The sequence below is a fragment of the Anser anser genome (assembly GCF_964211835.1).
Source record: "Anser anser genome assembly, chromosome: 3".
Taxonomy (NCBI): domain Eukaryota; kingdom Metazoa; phylum Chordata; class Aves; order Anseriformes; family Anatidae; genus Anser; species Anser anser.
This window is the reverse complement of record NC_139722.1, coordinates 93,613,272-93,635,208: the sequence shown is the minus strand read 5'-3', so window position 1 is coordinate 93,635,208 and position 21,937 is coordinate 93,613,272. Positions and strand designations below refer to the sequence as shown.

General features: G+C 35.4%; 1 protein-coding gene across 5 annotated transcripts in view; it reads left to right on the top strand.

The window, feature by feature from the left end:
* The window catches only part of PRKCE (protein kinase C epsilon), a 292,845-nt gene that overhangs the window by 168,904 nt on the left and 102,004 nt on the right, over positions 1-21,937 (top strand). For all 5 annotated transcript variants that reach the window (XM_083832115.1, XM_083832113.1, XM_083832117.1 and 2 more), the window contains exons 3-10: positions 5,041-5,200; positions 6,373-6,407; positions 7,947-8,032; positions 10,228-10,360; positions 13,262-13,404; positions 14,592-14,688; positions 16,298-16,512; positions 17,844-18,017. In XM_083832115.1, coding sequence (XP_083688241.1) covers positions 5,041-5,200; positions 6,373-6,407; positions 7,947-8,032; positions 10,228-10,360; positions 13,262-13,404; positions 14,592-14,688; positions 16,298-16,512; positions 17,844-18,017 — 1,043 coding nt within the window. The remainder of the gene's footprint in view (positions 1-5,040; positions 5,201-6,372; positions 6,408-7,946; positions 8,033-10,227; positions 10,361-13,261; positions 13,405-14,591; positions 14,689-16,297; positions 16,513-17,843; positions 18,018-21,937) is intronic.

The following is a 21,937-nucleotide window of genomic DNA, read 5'->3' as shown; positions in this document are numbered from 1 at the left end:
GAGGAAAAATTCTATTTTAATGAAATTATATTGTAGCATTTACCTTACTATTTTTCATCTCAAAGTTATGAGGTCTGCTTATTGCATGTATTACTACTAAGCAAGGCTTTTAGAAGGAAAGAGAGGGAAATGTAAATATATGGGGTTAGCTTTTTTTTTTTCCTTCTTTTCTTTAAAGTTTAAAGCCATAAAGGCAAAATCCTCTACCAATTTGCCTGAAGAAATCTTGATGACAGTATATATGTTTCCTCTGTATAGGCCAAAGTAGAGTTTGGTAATGATCCTTTGAGACTTAAGTTTGATGTGAAAAGAGCTGGTTACACTCAGTCCTGAAACTGAGGGGTCCTGGGTATTGTTCCTGCCCCTCCTCGCTTTCCAATGTGACTTCAAGCAAATGACCTCTCACGCCTTAATGTCCTTCCTCATCTGTAAAAATGTCAATAGCAATATAGTCTTACTTGAGCAGGATGTTTATAAAGCTCTGCTTAGACATTATATAGTGTTAGACCAAAACCACTTTATCACTGCATACATGCTGATTGAAGAGAAAAGGATTTAAATATCATGATACAAAAGCTCTTAATTTTAATCGTCAGCAATAAAACATCAGTAGGATCATTGTTCCTTATCAGTCTTTGTTTGGTTATGCTCTGTTGTAACTATTAAGGGTTGGCAGTTGTTAAGGGTTAAATGGGCTGTTTTTTGTGGCCTGCTGGTTGTAGGTATAGGTGGCAGTGCAGTATGAGAGGATGTCCAAGAGAAGCCCAGGGTGAAAAGTACTTTGGAAATGGCAGTGCTCTGTTGAATGGGGTTATGTTAGCTACTCCAGTTCCTATTAGAATTACCATTATCCATGGCCTATAGTTTGGCTTTGTTTTTCTTCCCCAAACACTGTTGCTGTTCAGTGTAACCCCACTCCAGATGAAGGGAGGTGCCCAAAGCACTCCCTGTTAGAAGTCAGCCTTTGGAGCAACAGCAAAAGCTGGGAAATTTCTCTGTGCATGTCATCTGTCTCTCATTTTCTGCAATATTTTTCCATGGTTTTGTTTGTTTTCAGAATTCTGTAAGTACTTGAAACTTACATGACAAAGAACTGAAATGGCCTACTTTGCTACACAGGGTAATTGTATCTGTTGCACTTGGTGTTCCACACTAGATCTTTTTCCTTTGTGCTCAAACAATGTTAGTATGAAAAGAGACCTAACATGTCACAACCTTCGTAATTCAGTGTTCAGGGTCTTTAGCCTCCGTCTTGCCCCCTTTGAGGGTTATGGAGTACACTGTGCTACTTTCTTGTCATTTAAGCTAAGACTTATAAAATGTACTTAACAGATATGATGTGATTAAGGGTGTCAAATGAAGTTCCAGACAGTACATTTAAACATCCATTTTGCAAGTATTTATGAATTCTGTGGAATTTTGCATTCCAAATACTTCTGTTGACTTTTATAATGCTTCGCCAAGTGCTTGGACTTAAGCCTGCAAGTCTTTTTAGAACTGTGAGCCTTGTAGGCAATATATTTGTATATACGTGAGTATATAAAAGCAATTATGTGCTATTGTTTTCCAAATAACTGAGAGTTAGTCTTGGCTGCAGTGAAAAGAAGCAATGGCATTACTGGGTAGAGTTTTAAGGCAAAATTAGTTCTAAATCTGGCAATTCTCAAGTACCATCATATAAAGCCTAAATTCAATATGCTGTATTGACAGTATTCTCCATGAACAATTTGAATGATCATGAGCCTTTCTTACTCCTTCTTTTGAAAATGAAATTTAAATAGGATAAACTGAGTAATACAAAGAGTTGAAGGGCTCCAAATCAAAACAGGGAACAGAATGTATTTTACATAAAGAAACAGCTTTTCTGAGGAAATGATAACCCTCTGTGACTATTTAGTAGAAATGCTGTGAGAAGAAGTTTTTGTTTATCTTGGAACTTGCTTATAGACTGACTTTGACAAATTCACTTAATTTTAATTTGATCTCCTCTGCTAAGAATATAAATGTCACAGTTGGGCACCATGCTACATCTTAATAGTATTTTTATATACCAGTGTAAGTCTTTTTCCTTTAAAAATAGTTTTAAAAGGTCAGTTCTGTTTGTGATGACAGTATTTTCCAAAATAAGTCTTGAAAACACTAATTGGCTCTATCACCAAAATGTTTCTGTCTTTTTCTTCCAAACTACTCACTGTTTTCTGACATCTACTAATCTTTACTTTCCTGCTCATGAAAAAATAATAAAACTTTGGAGCTCACCGTCTGAGTGGATGGCTTAAGGCAACTAAATGAATATCTCCAGTGTGACTGTTCAGCATGGGATAAATGGATTTTAATTTAAACATAGGAGTGTTGTTAGTGCTGGTGGGGAGGAGTAGCGCACAGCCCTGGGTGTGAGGCAGCGGGCACTTCGTCCCGTCCTAAGCCACCTGGAAAGTAGCTGCCTTGTTTTGGGGCTCTGCTCCAGAACATCCCTGTCAACCGTGCAAGACATAGCTTGAGGACGGTAGGAAAGCATTGCTTATGTGATCTCCTTGAGTAACAGTGACTGAGCTAGCTGAACTTTATGTAAACCCAGCACAGAGCTACTGAACTGAGTGTAATGCTCGTGGATGGATTCATTGCTCTTGTGCCGAAGCCTGTTTGGTGAAGGACTGATGTCTGGCTGCGGGCAGTAACACAGAATACGATACCACTGCAAAGCCCCCCAGATGGCTGGTGAACCATGTTTCCATGTCAGTTCATTTCTGACAAGGACACTGTTCCATTATTTTAACTATAAACATTTTAAGTGAAAAATGGAGTTTCACTTAAATATTAAGTATAGAACTGAAAGTAGTAAAACTATTTTTCAGAATTTGTTGTTAAAAAATACCTAGTATTGTGGTATTCTGCTTATCTAGTCAAAAGGGTTTTCAACTGCTCTGTAAAATTACATGTGCTTTATCGGTGAAGTGTTACACTTAAGACAAAAAAAAAAGACAAAAAGGAGGAAAGTGGCGTTGTAGTCTGATTATCGTATCAACTGTGAATTGCCTACATTCAGAACACCTTGTTCTTTTCATATAAGCAGATAACTTTTTTGTGAAACCTTTCCCAGAGAGGAATACGCAGAAGTATTTTAACTTTATCACATCCAGGCTACATACTTCAGCAAATTCTAAAATCTGTGTGATAACTGAAAGAACTGTTCTTTATTACATATAGAATTATTTCTTATAATAATAATTTTAAAATAAAAATTTTAAAAATATTTCCAGCAACTTTGTAAAGCCAATAATTCATTGAGAAGCTGGAAATAGGAGTCTTTGGTAGGATCTCCAGCTACTTGCTATGCTTTCTCTGTGAAAGACAGTCCCAAGGGGCTGTGGTATTTATTAGAAGTTGCAATTTTATTTAACTCATAAAAATAAGCATAATTTCTAATTATTTGTTACTTCACGTCTCTTTCTTGAAGGGAAGTTAGAGCCATTACTTTTGATTACTCTCTGACATAAATAAAAAGGGTAACTTTGTATGTAAGCCAACCTTTATTTACTGAGAACTTACTTGGAATATGAAATCAAAGCTGTTCTGGCCATCCCACAGATGGGTCTTGGTAGGCTGAAATCTCACTCTGAGTAGGGAATGTTTGTACAATGCTAATGTGTCAGGATCATGGTCTTTTTAGGGTGTAAATGAATTTGCCAGTGTCATGGGTTTTTGCCATTGCTATGCAGTGAAAGAAATTGATCTTGACTCTGGTTCTCTGCTCTGTGTTTTCACAGGGTAGCTGTCCATCAGCTTAATTTAAGATCATTTTCTAAGGTTTCCTAAATAAATAACTTTACATTTCACAAAAATATGGGTTATTTTGAAGGATTAATCCCTTAAAAATAGGGATTATTTAAATATGTATAAAAGAATGAGGTTATTATAGACTTGAGTTGTTCTTGGGTGATTTATTTCCTTTGCATTATTGTTAAATACTGTATTATTGCTGGAGGTGAACTCACTTGCGTAAAGGAAAGCTTACAACAAACTAAAGTTGTCATTTTTATGCCATCGTAATGTTCAGGGTAGCTGAAATTCAGAGAATAACAAGTATTAATACATTTCAAAAAGTTATATGCACTGAAGTGCATAGATTCAGTGGATGGCTGGATTTGGGCCTCTCCAAATCCGATATTCTATTCTCAAGAGATATGAGTAGCTCAAGGAAAGCTTGTAAAACCTTTCATTTATTAATGACTATGCACTACTCATCATTTCTAATTTATCCTGAGCATTTGCTTAATGCATAATAATACTATGGAGGTGTTAGAAACACTTTTCAAAATAATGCCGTAGGAAAAAAGACCCAAAGTATTCGGAAGGAATTCGCCAAAGTTTTCCTTCTGAGATATATTAACTTCAGTTTTCACTTCCTCTACCATTAAACCTCATTTACAATTCAACAGCAATTGGTTAAGAGGAACTACTTCCTTCCCTTGAACATTTTGTGGAAAGTGTACGAGTATCAAAGTGGATTATTAGAGCCTGAAGCTCAGATCTTAACCACAGATTCTACAAAGTACTGTTCTGGATGGATTTTTTGTTCTGCTTGATAATGTGTGTTTATATTCAGCTTCCCTTCACTTGTGTCTGCATTTTCTGAGGGGGAGAGAAGTTGCAGCATTTGGGTGGATTTTTGACTTATTGTCCATGAAGGTCAAATGAGGTGGGAGTCTGAGCTGTTCGGTGAATCTAACTGTGTAATTACTGTTGAAGAGCTTGTTGGGGTGCTTAATAGTGATCAAGTACAGCACACTCATTCCCTGTTTAGCGTGGATTTACAGATAAAAGTTTGGAACCAGTAGAAGCTCCTATACTTGACAACAAAAACCCTGGCCCTTTAAAAAAAAAAAAAAAACACAGCTTAGGAAAGTTACCTTGCACTGCTGGCTAGAGAGGATTTTTTTTTTTTTTGGAGAATATCACTTTTTTTTTTTTTGCATTTGAGTTTTTTCTATATTTCTATCTGATACAACTAGTGCTTATTGTTTTTTTATTCTGTTTCAGCACCCAAAGACAATGAAGAACGTGTATTTCGGGAACGAATGCGCCCTAGGAAGCGGCAGGGTGCTGTGCGACGCAGAGTACATCAGGTTAATGGACACAAGTTTATGGCCACCTATCTTAGACAACCAACATATTGTTCACATTGCAGAGATTTTATATGGTATGAAGCAACTTTTACTTTGTTTTCTTTGCAACTTTGAGCTGAAGGATTAACATGCCATCCTGTTTTGCTGAAGCACAAATGACATATAGTAGCTTTTTATATCTTCATTTTAATATTAAGTTAACAATAGTAAAAGATTGTCAAATGTCCATCATGAATGTTAGAATTTCTTGTTTGGTTGTTGTTTTTTTTCCTCCTCTTAGCTGCAAAGTTCAGCCTTTTCCTGTCTAGTACACACCATGAATTCTAGGTAGACAGACACTCTAGCATTCTCTGGATGCCTAAGTGTAGGTTTAGACCTAATGTTGGACCTTTACAATGTGCTGAGATGACTGAACTCTTCGTTAGATACTTGTATATCTCCATCTTTCCCCCAAGGAATGCCAAGTTCCTGTACATCGTACTGAAGATAATGGAAGATGAGAATATTAGACTTTTAATGTTCGTGATTTTGGGGTTCATAGTTTACAGATTCTTTGTTATTACAGTATATGTCAAGAACTCCCTCTTATAAATTATTTACGTTAATGCTGAGTACTCACAATTTTCAGGTAGGGAAAAAAGATGGAGACATTCAGTTTTCAGTTATTTTTCAGCAACTCTATAGATGTTTTCCAAAGTTACCTAGACATACTGATTTACACATTAATACATATAAAATCTGACGTGTTCCATAAATAGTATTTCGTATGAGTATGTAATGAATCAGTTTTCCTTAACGTGAAACAGTGTAATGGCATTGTATGTGAACTCAACTACATTCCTCTAGGAAAGGTCTGCCAGTTAGCCCTTAGGTTAGCAAAGACGGTTTCGAGCAGTAATACTGACAAACACATCTTTTGTCTATTTAGAGACCTTCTTAATGACTATTTTACCTGCTTATGGTTTGGCATCTCTCTCTGTGTCCTTTGGCTTTGCCTATTTTATTAAACTAAATGTGTTTTTTCTTCTGAACCCCTTCATGGCCTATCTTCCTATATGTTATTTCTTAGCAAATTAAATGGAGTACCTACTTTGAACTGATCTCAGTCCAGGAATGCAGTTATGAGATTACTGTTTATAAGAAGCTATTATTTTAAACTTGTACATGTTCAATAAATAGAGGGAAAATATTTTTCATTTTTAGAAATATATATTCAATATTTTCTAAATCATTGTTTTATTTTCAGGGGTGTAATAGGAAAACAGGGATACCAGTGTCAAGGTAAGAGAAAGTCTCTGGGGGAGAGGTTTGAATATATGTGTTGTAACATATCAATAATAAGATATTTTCATCAGGCAATTTAAATGTACAACAATTAGAATTTAGCACAAGCCAATCAGAATATGTTGGTCTCATCAAAGATTCAGTCTTTCCAGACTTCAGTCACAGTAAGATTTTCAAGACTTTTCAAGACTTTCTTCCAAGATTTTTCAAGTCTTAGGCAGCGCGTGTGAAGTAGTGGCGCAGTTAACTTCTTTAAGCAGCCAATCCTAGCTCTCTCTCTCTGCACATCCAAATAGGGTGGCATACCTGGTGATGTTGGCTGCTTTTTTTTTTTCACCTCATGTGTTTTAAAATTGTGAAATCTTTATTCTGCTTAAGATTCATTGTTTAAAAATGCCAGGTAATTGCAAAGACTGTAATTAAATGGATGAGATAATTATAGAGGTCATCATTAGAGAAGGTTATAGCAAAGACTGCAGAAGTTCTTCATTTTAAACTCCATTTTTTCATTTCAGTTTCTCATACTCTTAATTTTTTTATGCAGTCAGGGATGATATTTTTCTACCTAATTCTCATCTGTCAAGTAGAAATTATGAAGTTAATGATGATTTTTTGGTTACAAAAGGCTTGATGAAATTTCATTGTAAATAAATAAATAAATGCAAATAACCATTTTATATGATATAAGAAGAAATGCTTCATTAGCATACAGCAGACATTCCTTGAATTCCTTTTTTTTTCTCTCAACAATGACCAATGCTAGAGGAAAATAAAACTCAGTTACATCTCAGAGTAGGTTATTTTCTTGAAATAATGACCTTGAATTCTGCAGTATTACCGTCCTTGTAATTTTTAATCTTATCTGTCATATCTATAAATGTTATTTGTTGCTTAAGTAATCAGTATTAATATTGACACAGCATTTTAGCCCTCTGAAACAATTTTGCTGTTATCAACATATAATAACACGTTGCAGAAGGAAAGTTTAATTTTGTTTTTTTCTGTTCTTTGAATTTTACAATGAATAACCTTTGTGTCTTTTTTCCACTGGAGTCTCTTCAGACAAGAGTTGTTTTTACCTTTGTGTCTTGTGTAATGTGGAAATCCTGAGCTTTATCAAATAAATCAAATGTTATGTAAAAAATGTGTTTATTATTTTAAACGGTAATTTGTAGATTTACATACTTAGATTTTGGCAGATAAGTTTTAGTTCTCTTAAAATGGAAAGGTGACTCTACCAATGGGGGGTGGGGGGGTGGGGTAGGGTTGAAATTGGATGATCTTTAAGGTCCCTTTCAGCCCAAACCAGCCTGTGATTCTATCAAAATTCATTAGTCTTGAAAGTCCCTTACGTTCTGACTTTGTAAGGCTGGCTTATTTAATAGTACTCACCAAGGGACAGTCACTTGCAGCCTGCCTTTCAGGTCCCAGCTTTTCTAGTCTTTAAAATCAATCTTCATGAAAACTCATGAAAACTATTTTTACATCTGTTTTTGTGTTGTTCTTTTTTTTTTTCTTTTCTTTTTTTTCTTACAGTTTGTACTTGTGTAGTCCACAAGAGATGCCATGAACTTATAATCACGAAGTGTGCTGGCTTAAAAAAACAGGAAACTCATGATGAGGTAAATGTTTATAAAATAAATTTTCTAGATAAATCTCTCTCTTTTATCTGTTCAAATTTATGTCATCTCCTGTATTTGATCAATAAGTGTTACAGCTTTTTTGTGCCCTTCTGGTCCTGTTAAGATATAACATTTACTTTGGAATGACAGAATATCATAATAGTTTCATTTAAATGGAAATCATTGTAAAGCAATTTATTTTTAGTTAGTAGCCTTTTTTTTAACATCTGCATGCTTAATATCAGTAAATTCTTTCAATTTTTTCCCATTTTTAACATTCTCCATTTCGGAGTTAATACCAGTTTTGTCATTTTAACTCAAAAGAAGGAGGCTCAGGCCCTTTATCCCTTACCTGTATTTCATGTGGCTGAGTCATTAGCAGTGGATAGGTTTGGGTATCTTACGTCAACATAAAAGACTGCCCAGAAGTTGTTCACCAAACCTCAACAAAGACTGCATCCAAGCTGCCAAAATGTAGAACAAAAACCATCCATGTACTGAAGAAGGCCCCTGGGTATTATATACGATGGCAGTGGTAAAACAAGGTACGGACTGCATGGCTAACAGGTTTTCCAGCATAAGTACTCTCTAACTTTAGCAAGCTTTTCCTTTTTTATAAAGGGAATTAAGAAAATATGTGCTTTATGTTATCATGCGTTTCAACAAATGAGGCCATCACGTGAAAATGAAATGAGCTGCCTTCAGAGCTGTTCTTCTAAGGAAGTAAATTTATCTGCCAACAGTACATTCTGCTCTGGATCAGAGCAGGGCAGAAAGTGATACTTTCATTTGGGTGAAAGGTCTATCTCAGCTAAGATGGCATTAAGGCTTGCTTAATAAATTAATGTTAATTTCAGTGGACAGTCATACACCAGGGAGTGGTATGACTGCCATTGTGTTCAGGTTCTTTAGACTCCTTAGCTTTGATGCATCCTTTTGTGGCTGGGGTGATAGGGGACAGTTGAGGAGGGGACTGAGTTGTATGGCTTTTGTTATTTGTTTGTTTGCTTTTTTTTTCTTTTAAACAATTATAACCATCATCTGTAGCCTATGAATGCTTTATTTTACACAGAAGTGTTTTTCTTGCTTGTGTTTTAACCAAAAACCTGTTGAATTCTCACTATCGTGTTTTGGACATCAAAGGCCTACTATTTTTCACTACAGGATCAGGTGAAATGGTGAATCAGGGGAAATCTCCTGTGGGTGATCCCAGTTCATTGGCCATGCAGAAAAAGTACATTTTTGTTTCTAATTGTTAAAAGCCAAAATTTATATATCAGAAAAAGCACAGCTTTAAATTAGAAAGTTATAGGTAGCTATGGATTTAAGCCACTCTTGCAACTTTGATTTGAATATGATTGAGACACTAGTTCATCTCATTCTTCCTGTGCAGTTGACCACCATTGTTCAAACTAGAAGTGCTCTTTAATATCTGGTTCACAACCCGTATTTTATGTGGAAGACTTGATCTCTTGTGATAAAGAACTGTGTTTGTCTAGTGCTGTTGCATAGTACCCACAGGAAGATAGGAAATCTTGCGTGGATTTATATTCCCAGGCTCCAGACTAGTGGGGACTTGTATGCTTTGCTGATATAATGCTTTCATTGTTTGGAAGGGGTACTAGATCACTGGAGAGAAGCCAGCAGTAATAGGAAAGGGAAGGAAAAATACTGAAATAAATCTCCTGCTGTACAGTGGCTGCTATAAAAACTTATCAGTGACATCCTTTAATTAGTAAGTAATCATACCTTGGAATCCTCAAGCACAACAATTTATTGTTGTTGTTTTCATAATCTAAAGAACAGTGGGATATGAGAACATAAGTGGGTTGTGGTATATTTCTCTTTCTTAGTCCTGTATTAAACCTGCCTCCTGCTCCTAAAACAATTGGGAGTGACTTCCTTGCCTTCCACATTAAGAGATCTTTCCTGATAGCTATGTATTTGTTGTTTCCAGAAGTACTAGGAAGTAGACTTTAGTCTTTGTCTCTTGGACAACAGCAGCCCTTCCCCTTCTTTTCCCCCAGATAAAGTAGTGAAAAGAAATCTGGAGCATACCTAATGGAAAGATCATTTGAGCACAGACCTATTTCATCTTGTTTGAATTGTGTGGTTTCAAAACATAAAAGGCCTCAGTGTACACTGAATATAAAAAGAATAATTAGAATGAAATGTGCTGTGCTTTCCTTTTTCAGCAAGTGGGATCCCAGCGTTTCAGTGTCAACATGCCTCACAAGTTCAGCATTCACAATTATAAAGTACCCACTTTCTGTGACCACTGTGGTTCATTGCTCTGGGGTCTTCTGAGACAAGGTTTACAATGCAAAGGTAAGGATTATCACTTTAGATCTCTTCTTTTTCCTTGTAAGTGCAGTAGATATGGAAAGACCTTCTCTGTTGTAATTAAAAAATATGTACTGCTTCCAAGGTACTCCGTTTCTTCCAGCACGTACAGGGATTAATACAAACTGAATAGTGGAATGCTGTAGGGATAGTCATTACCTTTAGAAAGTGTTCTTTCCCCTGTCTGCAACACCAACCAGTAACAAATGCAGAAGGTGAAGAAACAAATTTTACACAGGCTGCCATGCAGGATTATTGCCACACAGGAAATTAGAAATTGGCAGAAAATTAGAGACGTTAGAATTTACATTCCTTCATCTTATGTGCCTTCTGTGTTTTCAGGTTTGTGGTTGTTAAACTTTATAAACATTAGTATTCTGGCAACTTTTTCCTTTAATATCAGCTTCAGACATGACTGTTATGTATTGAATGCTAGGCAAAGCATTTCTTGGGCACATATCCAGAAGATGAGGTATTTTGATATCTGAATGAATTATGCTTTGTGACGATCTCCCTAGCCCCTCTATTCAGAAAGCAAAAGATTCATCATGTTCTGTAGCTTAAGGACTGTACAAACTGGACTGTGTATGAAGCTACTGTTGGAAGGTATGTTCATGTCATTTTAAACCAACTAACAGAAATGGTTGGTTCCATATCTCCTTGTTTAAAACAGAGCTCTGTATGTTCTAAAAGGGGGAAAATATGGTACAAACTCTTGCAAAGGAAAGTAATATTTTAGAAATAGTGAACAGAATACTGAAATGAATGAGCTGATGTGAATGATGTCATGAAGATAATGTCAGATCCTTAGAAAGTAGTACCTAATGAAATTGCATGCAATTTCATTTTGTTACACCTTTATAAATAGGTAGGTCATCTTCATAAGTACAAAAATCACATTATGTGCACTTCTCAATGGTAGAAACATGGAGTCATATATGTGTGTATAAATGCATGATCTATGAAATACTGTCTTTGGTGGTTATTTAAGATAAGGTATAATTATAGGTGAAGGTCAGACCTAATGTTTCGTGTCACGTATTGCTGACCAGCAAGGGAAAGAAGAAATTTCTTTCATGGCTAAGTGAAACACGGAGCATTCTAAAGTTTAAGCCTTGCCTTGTGATTCTAGGTGGTGCTCAGTGGTAAAATGTTGGACTTGAAATACTGTTACTTTACTATTATTAAAGATCCTATTCGAATACTATCTTAATTATAGCAGAGATATGTTCAGAAAAGATTTTTCAGTTAAACCTGATTGTTTTGTACCTTGATTTTAAATCAGAGCTATAATATCTCTCCCCTTAATCTGCAAATTTATTAGTTCACTGGCATATTTTCTCTCAAGTACCATATTGCCATGTTTGTTCATTTCTACAGAGAATGGTGTTATGGCTCATATATATGAACCTATTGTGTAGCAGATGTATACATACGGTATTTCAGAGAGCCTGTATTGCTTTCTAAGTGTTCATCAAATTAATAGCTTTGAAAATGCAGTACTGCCTGCACAAAATCTAGTATTCATCCAAGCTTAAAATGTATTTTTTTCCATGCTTTTTCTCTCTTAACAAATGCTGAACAATGTTCCCTTCTTCAGAGATGTACTTGTTTCCCCAATGTAATTATTAATGCCATGAAAAGTGTATTTCAGGGTTTTATTCTTCTGTGGTTTTTTGTTGTTGCTGTTGTTGTTTGTGTGTTTTCCTGACTGGTTATTCCTGTGCTTCATTTTACAATGTTGGAGCACGTACAAGTGTCCTGCTTTCAATTCCTCAGTGTCCACTGTTATGTATCCTAGATCTACCATTTTACTTGCCACTTAGCTTGTCATTGAATATACATATAGTGAAAGTACTGCGTATAGCAGTTTCTTTTTGCTCTTCTTGTGAGCTGAAACATACTCGGAAATGAAAGGCACCTGCTTTCTGAAGTGCATGATTACTGCCAAAGACACAGTACTTATCTGCATGGCTGATACTAGTCTGAGACACATGTGGTTTCTTTAGAGCTTATACAGTGAAACCGTAGTTGATTAATAATATATTGAAGTGCTAATGAAGTGAGGAATTGGATCAATTCAATATTTATCTAGTATTTAACTACACTTGCACTTTTGTTTGGTTTATGCCTTGCTCCACGAGGGGGCAGTGAAGTCTAAGATAAAATATGTCATCTGGCTCCTAGGAAATCCACTCCGTGCTATTTTTAATGTTCTCAGGGCTACCACATAACCTGGAAGCATTGTAACCTTTTTTTTTTTTTTTTAGCTCATGCTATTATGCTGTTTTCAGGAGATGGTACTTAAGAGAAAGAGCTTAATATATATATATGGATGATCTAAAGGAAAAGAGTGTTTGACAGTGCTAAAGACTTCTAATAAAACTTAAAGTACTGTTGATTTTAGGCCTGCCCACAGTAGGAATTAATTTACTTGAGTAAAATAGAGCAAGAAGCAACAGTGCATGAAGAATTAATGCTGAGCCCTCAGAATGAGAGCAAAGTGGACTGCTAAAATTCAAGCTCTGAAAGATTTTTATTTTCTAATTCAAAATTTCTAATTTTCTAATGAATTTTAATGAATTTTCTAATTCAAATTCTAATTAAGATTTATAGCATCATTAAATGTTTTCATTTGTTCCTATGTCTGTTTGAGGGCTGTATGAAAACACTGTTCTGTACTGTCATAGAAGAAGAATGATAACCGGGTCAGTCCTTTTATATTAGCATTCAAGTGTCATTGCAAATTCAGCTGAGTATTTTTCTACTGAAATTATATCTATTTGAAAAAGATATTGGTAGGTCCAATAAGGTCTGATTTAAGTAAGACAAAAAGCATGGCAAGATAGTATTTATTCTACTTTATTTCTTTACATTTCGTTGCAGTTTGCAAGATGAATGTACATCGACGCTGTGAAACAAATGTGGCACCAAACTGTGGAGTGGATGCTAGAGGCATAGCTAAGGTTCTTGCAGATCTTGGAGTCACTCCAGATAAGATAACTAATAGTGGGCAGAGGAGGAAAAAGGTAATTTTGCTGTAAAAAAATGAGATTACTATGGCTGCATTCTAACTTCACAAGTCAGGACTCAATCCCACTCACACGACTTGCACAAGAGATTTATTTTCTTTTAAGTCAGTACAGATTTAAGACTTTGGCTTTTGATTTATAACTGCAAATTATCTATTCTGAAATTCAGTACAAAATTTATTTTGACCTGCTGCAGTTTTGTAAACCTGGAGACTCTGGGAGTGTTTTTGCCCTTTTTAATTTTGAGGAGGGAGATTTGACAGAGAGACAATATCTGACAAAGCAGTTCATAAAAACATAAATGTGTCTCTGGCTTAGAATTGCCATTGGGTAATTGATTGGTTGAAGCACTAAACTACTTCATAATGTTGTTTGTAAGTGCTGATAAATGAGCAGTGTGGTGATTCCCATAAAGAGAAACTGTTTGTCACATATGTGATGGTTTCAGAGTTATCGTTACTATTACAAGAAAAACAAGGCTGTTCTTGGATAAAAAGCGTAGGTCACCCAAGTGCATCCAAAGTCAATGGAGATACCATGGATTTATAATATGTATCCTGGATCAGAATTTGGCCACACTTTCAATCTCAGTTTGCATGGCTGTGACAAAAGACCCTTTGTTCTCACTTGCAGGAATAGGCAAATTTTAGGCATAATTTCATAAAATATTGTAAAACATTTGGTTTCATTCATTTTCCCAGTTATAGCACATTTGTATCCCATATATACCATTTTAGAATGTTACAGAAACATAGCAAATTCAGAAATAAAGTAACTGATCTGTGACTCCTGGAAAAAGATGGTGTCATGTTACTACTGCATGAATGAGTTTGCAGTGCTTTCTGATACTTATGTAGTTATGTATTTACTGGGTGAATTTCTACACAGGTTCAAGTTGGTTATACAAAACTTTCCCTCTCACTGGGTATGATTATTACATTTATTTCATCAAAAGAACCTATTTACCTTTAAATTGATGATTCTTTCTCCGTTTATATTCTGATCTGTATTTGATGTGATGCCATCTATTGTATGTTTGAGGTTCTGTCAGTGTGAGTCAGTAGGGCTAGAGCATCTTAATTTTTTTTCATACTTCTACTTGTGCATTAATGTTGTTAAATTTCCTCTCGGCACCCTGCACTGGAGGATTCATAGCTGACTAGCCCTTTTGGAAATGTTTTTAGCTAATTGCAGGTGCCGAGACTCAACAACCGGTTCCTGGAAGCACATCATCGGAAGAAGATAGGTCAAAGTCAGCACCAACTTCTCCATGTGATCAAGGTTGAACTTTTTATTTCCTAACTAATACATATTGTGACTTAATGTCCTTCTTTATGAGAAATAAAAAAGCTGTCAGCCCCAACCTTTGTAGAACCAAATCAACCAGGTAGTTACAACCACAAAATGAAGCATCTACTGAGAAAGTTAGGAACTGTAAAAGCTTTTTTAAAAGGCTCTCATTTCCTTTAAATCTCTGAAATTAAGTGGCTTTCAAAGGTAAAATTATAAAGCAGTCATCTTAAAATATTTTTAAGTTTACCAGGCAAGTCCTTGCCTAACTAAGTTGGAAGGAGAGTGTGCTATTGTAAGAGTGATAACATTTTAAATAGTACAACTGAACTTGAGAGTGCTTTTATCTGTCTGGAAAGCCTCCATCTTTTAATAAGTTTCTGAGATAAAATTGCAATTCCACAGTGAATGTTTGTGATAATAAAAGCTTCCATCCGATTAGGGTATACTAGAGTTTCTGCATCTTCTCTAGAGGATCTGGAGACAAATATTGTAATTGTCACTGATATGACTTCAATTTCTTGAGCTGAACAGCCTGATTGAGAGAACATGTATGTCAGCAGCACTTTTAGAATCTTATCTGGCTGGAGTTTTTAAAAATTAGATGTCTGTGAAGGCATCTTCTGTATCATCATGTATGTAAACTGGTGAATGAAAAATCTTTACACCAAGGCAAAGGAAGATGGATACTTCTGTGTTACGTTCTTTGGAAATTATTTACAGTTAGGTAATTTCTCACCCTTAATTTGAGGAAAAACAGCTTCCAAAGCTCTATGGTATAAGTACTATAAGCCTGTGAGTCCAGAACTGATTTGAATTTCTCAACCTTTTGGTTTTACAGGCAACATTTTGTTAAATAGTATTTTTGAAATATCTGATATTTTGGTTAAAATAAAAGCAAATAATTTGTCCAAATTCTCTTTTAAATTTCACTTTTTTATTTGTCCCTGAAAGTATTTGCTTCCAAGGCCATCAGGCGGAAGTACTATGTAAAAGTTTGAGGCAGACTCTGACATCCCTTAACCACCAGGATTCAGTGTGGTTTAAGATTTAGAAGCCTTGAGAGCCATTTAGCAAATCTACACAATTGCTATTTGAAGTGACACTAGCAAGTTGTCAAATACTTTATTGGCAGCTATCTGATAAGAGCTGGAGCTGAGTAAGTTTTTTCATTCATGTTGACTTCCATGGACTGGGACACCCAACTATCCTTTGAACTTTTGAAGAAATGACTAAAATACTTAAGCAGGAAGATGAGTAAGTGCTGCAGGAAGATAAGGGATTCAAAACAAAGTACTACTCTGTCATACAGGAACACCCAAAAATCACTAAAACAACTATTTGGCCACTAGTCTGACTTATCGTTGGAGTTTTGGATGCGTCATTCTCTTAGGTTCATTTCAAAAGGCCACCCTTCCTGCTACAGCAGGTTTTTGGCTGATTGCTGTAAGGTCCGAGAAGCAGTTTGCTAAATATGTATTCTTAGCCACAGAATGCTTTGCACAGTATTCAAGAATGATGAATGTCTGTGCCCCAAACTTACACGGACTGACACATTGTTTTTATGGTGTTTAGTTAAAACTTTCTCACATTTTCACAGAAATCAAAGAGCTGGAAAACAACATTAGGAAAGCATTATCATTTGACAACCGAGGAGAGGAACACAGGGCAACAGCTACAACGTCAGCAGACAACCAGCTTAACAAACCTGGGGAAAATGGTGAAAATGGGGAGGTCAAGCAAGCCCAGACCAAGCGAATAGGCCTTGAAGAGTTCAACTTCATCAAAGTATTAGGGAAAGGCAGCTTTGGCAAGGTAAGTAGCCTTCCTCCCCCTCTTCCCCTCCCAGTGTGCAGGCTATTTTTGACTGTGCTGTTTGGAAAATACTCATACTGATATTCAGAAAGTGCTTCCACCCTAGCAGTTTCCTTACATTCTTTACACATTGGGTAAAAGCTGCCTTTACTCTGGTGATCATGAGTATCAACCTGCTCGTCAACTGGAATTTTCTTTGCTCTAGCACACTACAGTAAAAGGTCAAGCCTTTTGAAATAAAATGTCACTGCTTCACTGTTTCAGGATATTGGTAATGAAGTAAAGACATACATACAGTTGCATATGTACTGTTCAACAAGGCAAATAGTTGTGGTCAAACTGGAAAATTCAGACAAGGAATAATACTGTGGAGTTCTGAGTTCATTCCCTCTCTCGGTAATATCCAGTTCAACCAGTTCAAATTTACTTATTTCACTGAACAATTTATGTGTCTTTGTTTTTCTTTGGTAGATTTGTTCAGTGCTGGAGGAAAAGGAACTCAAGCATTTCTAGTGCATTCATATGATGAGTGCGGGAGGGTTAAAAAGTTGCTGAAAATACTACGTATGCAGTCAAGACATAATTCACCAGATAGGTGAATTATCCTACAATAGGGAATTGAGGAGGGTAGAAAGGGAATTGCTCTATTTATGGTGCTTACAGATTTTCTCTTCACTATAGAATCTAAGAGGAGGACTAAAAAGTGAATCTGTTTCACAAGTGCACTCTTCCCTCCTGGCTATGAGAACTGCAGATGCAAGGGGAGAGGGCTGAAGCGGTTCTTTTGAGTTTCCCTGTTTTCTGATCTGTCCTCTGAAGCCTACTCTATCTCCAAACTAGAACTGACCTTAAGAGAGTGTAGGACTTGAACCTTAAATAACAACAGCAATTAAAATCAAGAATTCTGAAGTGGCCAGGATAGTAAGTGGGATTGTATGACAGGTTCATCACGCACGAGTCTCCCTAACAAAAATGGGAGATAAAAGGAGGAAGTAAATTTATGTTCCTTCTTTGTTAGTTTTTGAGATGTCATTAAGATATGTAAATGAAGGGTTAAAAACTTCTTATCCTCTACACTCTTAACTAACAAACAAAATACACGTGATCTGTTTCAAATTTAAAGAATACCATATGTATCTTTCTCTAAAATTGCACTAATTTAATTTCATAAACATACAATTTCATCTAGGCAAATAGGTAATTGTCATTGCACCATTGCATTATTTTCAAATCTCTTTTTATTTTCAATGCATTCAAACTTCTATGCAGCCCTGCGTATGTTCGTGTACTATAATGTGTTTGTGTGCAAATAGATTTTTTGTTTGTTTTAGGTAATGTTAGCTGAACTAAAAGGAAAAGATGAAGTGTATGCAGTGAAAGTCTTGAAAAAAGATGTCATACTTCAAGATGATGACGTAGACTGCACAATGACAGAAAAGAGAATTCTGGCATTAGCACGGAAACATCCATACCTAACACAACTTTACTGCTGCTTCCAGACAAAGGTAAGCTACATGAACCTTTTACAGGTTTCTGCCCAAGGAACAGTGTTTGGTATTTCCAGAATAAAAGATAGCAACATAAAAACTACAGCAATATTGCAAAAACATTTCTGAGAAGATTTTTCCTTTTCAATAGTGCTGAATGGGAGAGTATTGGCTGCTGTTAAATAGCAGAAATACTATTACCTTGTAAGTACCAGGAGATGGCAGTAAATGAGTTAAAATAAATAAGTAAATAACTAAATCACAGAAAAAACTACTGAGGTGCCATTTTCTGTGTTTCTTGTGTACGCCAATAGGGTATATCATTTGTTGAATTAAATACAGATGTTTTTAACATCCAGTTTTCAGAGTAAAAACTCGAAAATTGTCTTGTCACAAATAAGATTGTGGCAGAACACTTGTCTTTTCAGTTTTCTTGTGCTATGTAGTACACAGTTAATATTCAAAAAACAAAGGCAATAGTATGCTGCTTATCAGGTAAGTCCTATAATGCTAATACTACCCATCTACTTGAGCAGCAGGGAGAAGGGAGGCCAGAAAGAACTGATAATGAGAGCCTTTTCTCATGGTGTGTTCACTGGAACAAATAATTTTTTTCTTATAGATTTCGTCTTTCTAGCACATGTTTTGGATTTGCTTAAGTGTAAGCAAATATTTGGATGGTGTGGCTGACTTGACTCTCTAGTATCTCTGAATCCTGTCAAAGTGCTTGAGACCCAGTGTGTTCACAGGCTATTTCTGTTTTTAATCCCTTATTTCTCTTGTCATTCACCTGATCTGAGTTTTCTACCTGATTGTCCAGAGAGCTTTGTGTACAATAAATACAGAAGGTGAATCTGTCTTGCAGCTAGAATATCAATTGTATATAATTGAATTTACAGAGGAATCCTTTATTTTTGAAAAGCCTGATAAAATGTTCACTATTTCAGAGCACTAAGGCTTGAACTTTTGCCAATCTGAATAAATATACCATTTATTTCAACAGGATCAGTTTTTGACCTGTAGGGAATAAGTTTAGACTTCAATATATATGTATATATTAAATAATATACAAATCAATTTCCTTTGCTTACCAGTCATCATATAGACTCAACGTTCTGGTATTTTTTCTTTTATTAAGATGTTACATTTGAGCAGTTAAGTCAATTTCATGGAAACAAAAGTTTGTCAGATTAAATGAATTATTCAATTTGCATCTTGAACAAAAATAAGCATTGCTAATCGTGTATATGAGCATATGCATGCACTTACATAAATACCTGCATATTGCCAGCCATTCTCATAGTATAATCAAAAATGCGTATGGCACAAATGAACGAGTGCAATAATTGTGTAGAATTACAGAAAAGCTGCAATTAGAATATCTCCAAGCAAAGTTGTCAGGAAAGATAAATAGGGCAGTGAGAAAGCCAGAGGAAAATGGCTCGTAGGATCAAGATTAAACTGTGTTCAAATATTCTTATAACAAATACTTAATATGACTTAACAGTTCCTGATATATTGAAATTCCATTGGTGTTTTATATGCTTTGAAGTTAACACAGAAAACAGCCCAGGAATGTGTGTGTAACATTCTTCCACCTACAGATTGTCTATGGAAGGATGTTTCACTTACTGAGACTTTTATTTCACCTGAATATATCTATGAACATATAAATGTTTTAACATTATTTTAAACTGTACTACTGTCACTGAGCATGATGAAGGTTTTAGATTAAGAAAATAATAGAAAGATTTTACTAGGGTTGAAGGATAAACCGTGAAAAGAGGGGCATCCTTAGGACTAAAGCAGACCACACTCTGAAATGCAAATAAATGTATCACTTGCCTGATGTAAATCATGTAACATCAGTAAAGCTGAGTTTTATATTAAAAAAATTATGCCAGAAGTTTCTCCTGCTACTCCTCTAGTTTCCTGGAGATTTCCTCCCATTTGTATTTCTCATCTGTTCTCCCCTTTTTTTGTCATGCTTTTTGTCTTCCTTCTCACTCTCCAAAGCCATTCATCGAAGGAAAATATTCAGAAATTCTTCTCGTCATCTTCTCTCTTCCCAGATCTTTTACCCAGTGAAACTGAGATGCTTCACTCTTGCAATGAATGTAACAAGACTATAGTTTGTGGTTTTGCTTGAACTCAGAGGAACTGATAGCTAGGTAGTTCATAGAGTTACAAATCATAGTCCAGTGACTCTTATCAAACAACCGAAAGTACAGCTAGTGATACTCAATCAAATTAAAAGTCCACAGTTGAAAAATCAAAGGTTTGAACATGGCCTGTGAACAATTTGTAAAGAACTCTTTACAAAGAAGCAACAATCAAAATGTATTTAAAAGCAAAAATTAATGCATCTATTAAAGCTATAAATTATTTATGAATGACAACAAATGAAACTGTACCAAGTCAACTAGTCACTGAGCAATTTGCTTGGGTTCGGCGGAAAAACAGGTAGAAATACTTACTTGAACAACCGTGGTCTATGGTTAAAATAGCTTTATCGAGACAAAGGCTATTGTACAATAGAGTTTAAAATGTGTTTAACAGTAGTATCTAGTTACTTACACTGCAGTTGTATGCTGTACCATGGCTGCTGTGTTTTGCAGAACTGGTCCCTGAAGTGATCATGCTGGAATTAAATTTTACATTTCAAGTAGAGCTTATTTGTCATATACACCCTGATTTAATGGGGATGTTGACTCAGTATTCATTGCTAAAGCACTCAGAGGTTTGCTTCGTGTAATAACGTTACTTGCTTTGTTCCTCTTCCACAAAAATGTAAATGTATGAGTTCAACTTTATTTATTGCGGTATCTTCCTTTAGTAATAAGGTGAAGACACTGCAGAAAAGTTGCCTGTAATGCTTTGTACAGTAAGTGCGCTTTGGTATTATTATTTTTTCTTTCACAGAGCAGATTTTTCATTAGCAGCATTTACTAAATGTTGATGTTGTCATCACAGTAAATAAGAATTACCTTGGAATTCAGAAATCATGCTGAATAATGGCTAGTAACAAGCATACCTTATACACTAGTGTGTTTTTTGCTTTACATATCTGAATTTACTTTTCTCAGTCCCATCCAGCTTCTTATTAATGCAGATGAAAATTCTGCAAATAACAAATATTGTGATCAAAACTGGTTTATATGCATCACTACTTTAAATACATTAATATTTTCACTGAAATCAGGATTAGTACCATAATCTTACTGTGGCTTCAATTCATCAAAATATTCCTCTTAAACTATAAGCATATACTTTCACTCAAATAATCTCAAAGCTATGCACATGTTAATATTTTCCAGAGAATTAAATATGCTTTTCAGAAATGGAGCCTTCAGTTGAAAGACTAATAAAGTTCTATAAATTTATTTATAGAGATAAAGTTCAATTTCTGTCTCCTGTTCACTTAGCTCAGTAAGACGAGCTATATAGATCGGGGGAAATAACATCTTCTCACAATGGTCTTTGAATTAAATTTATAACTCATTATTTTATTTTAAAGGAATATTCTTGGGACTGATATTTTTCATTTTCCTTCTTAATCCAAAAGATAACTTTGATCAAACCAGTTTGCTTTAAGCCCATCAAATCGACATTATATATTTAAATTATATGTATTCAAATGTTGTACTTTAGGGATTGTGTTGTGGTCTTCTGCAGTGACCTGAAAGTCAAGAGAGCTGGGTTCTGTTCCAAACCTTGGGATAGTGTGCGTGAAGCTGATATACGATGTTTTGTCTGCAGTAGTTGAGGTATGAACTCAGTGACCAAGTCCTGCACATTAGAAGGAATGAAAGAATGTGAGATCTACTGGCACGACCTCAACTGATCCATGATTTTATGTGTAAGGAGCTTCCATATTTTAATGAAGCATATCTTACAAATCCATATCACAGTTGGATAGTATTTTTCAATGCTCCTAT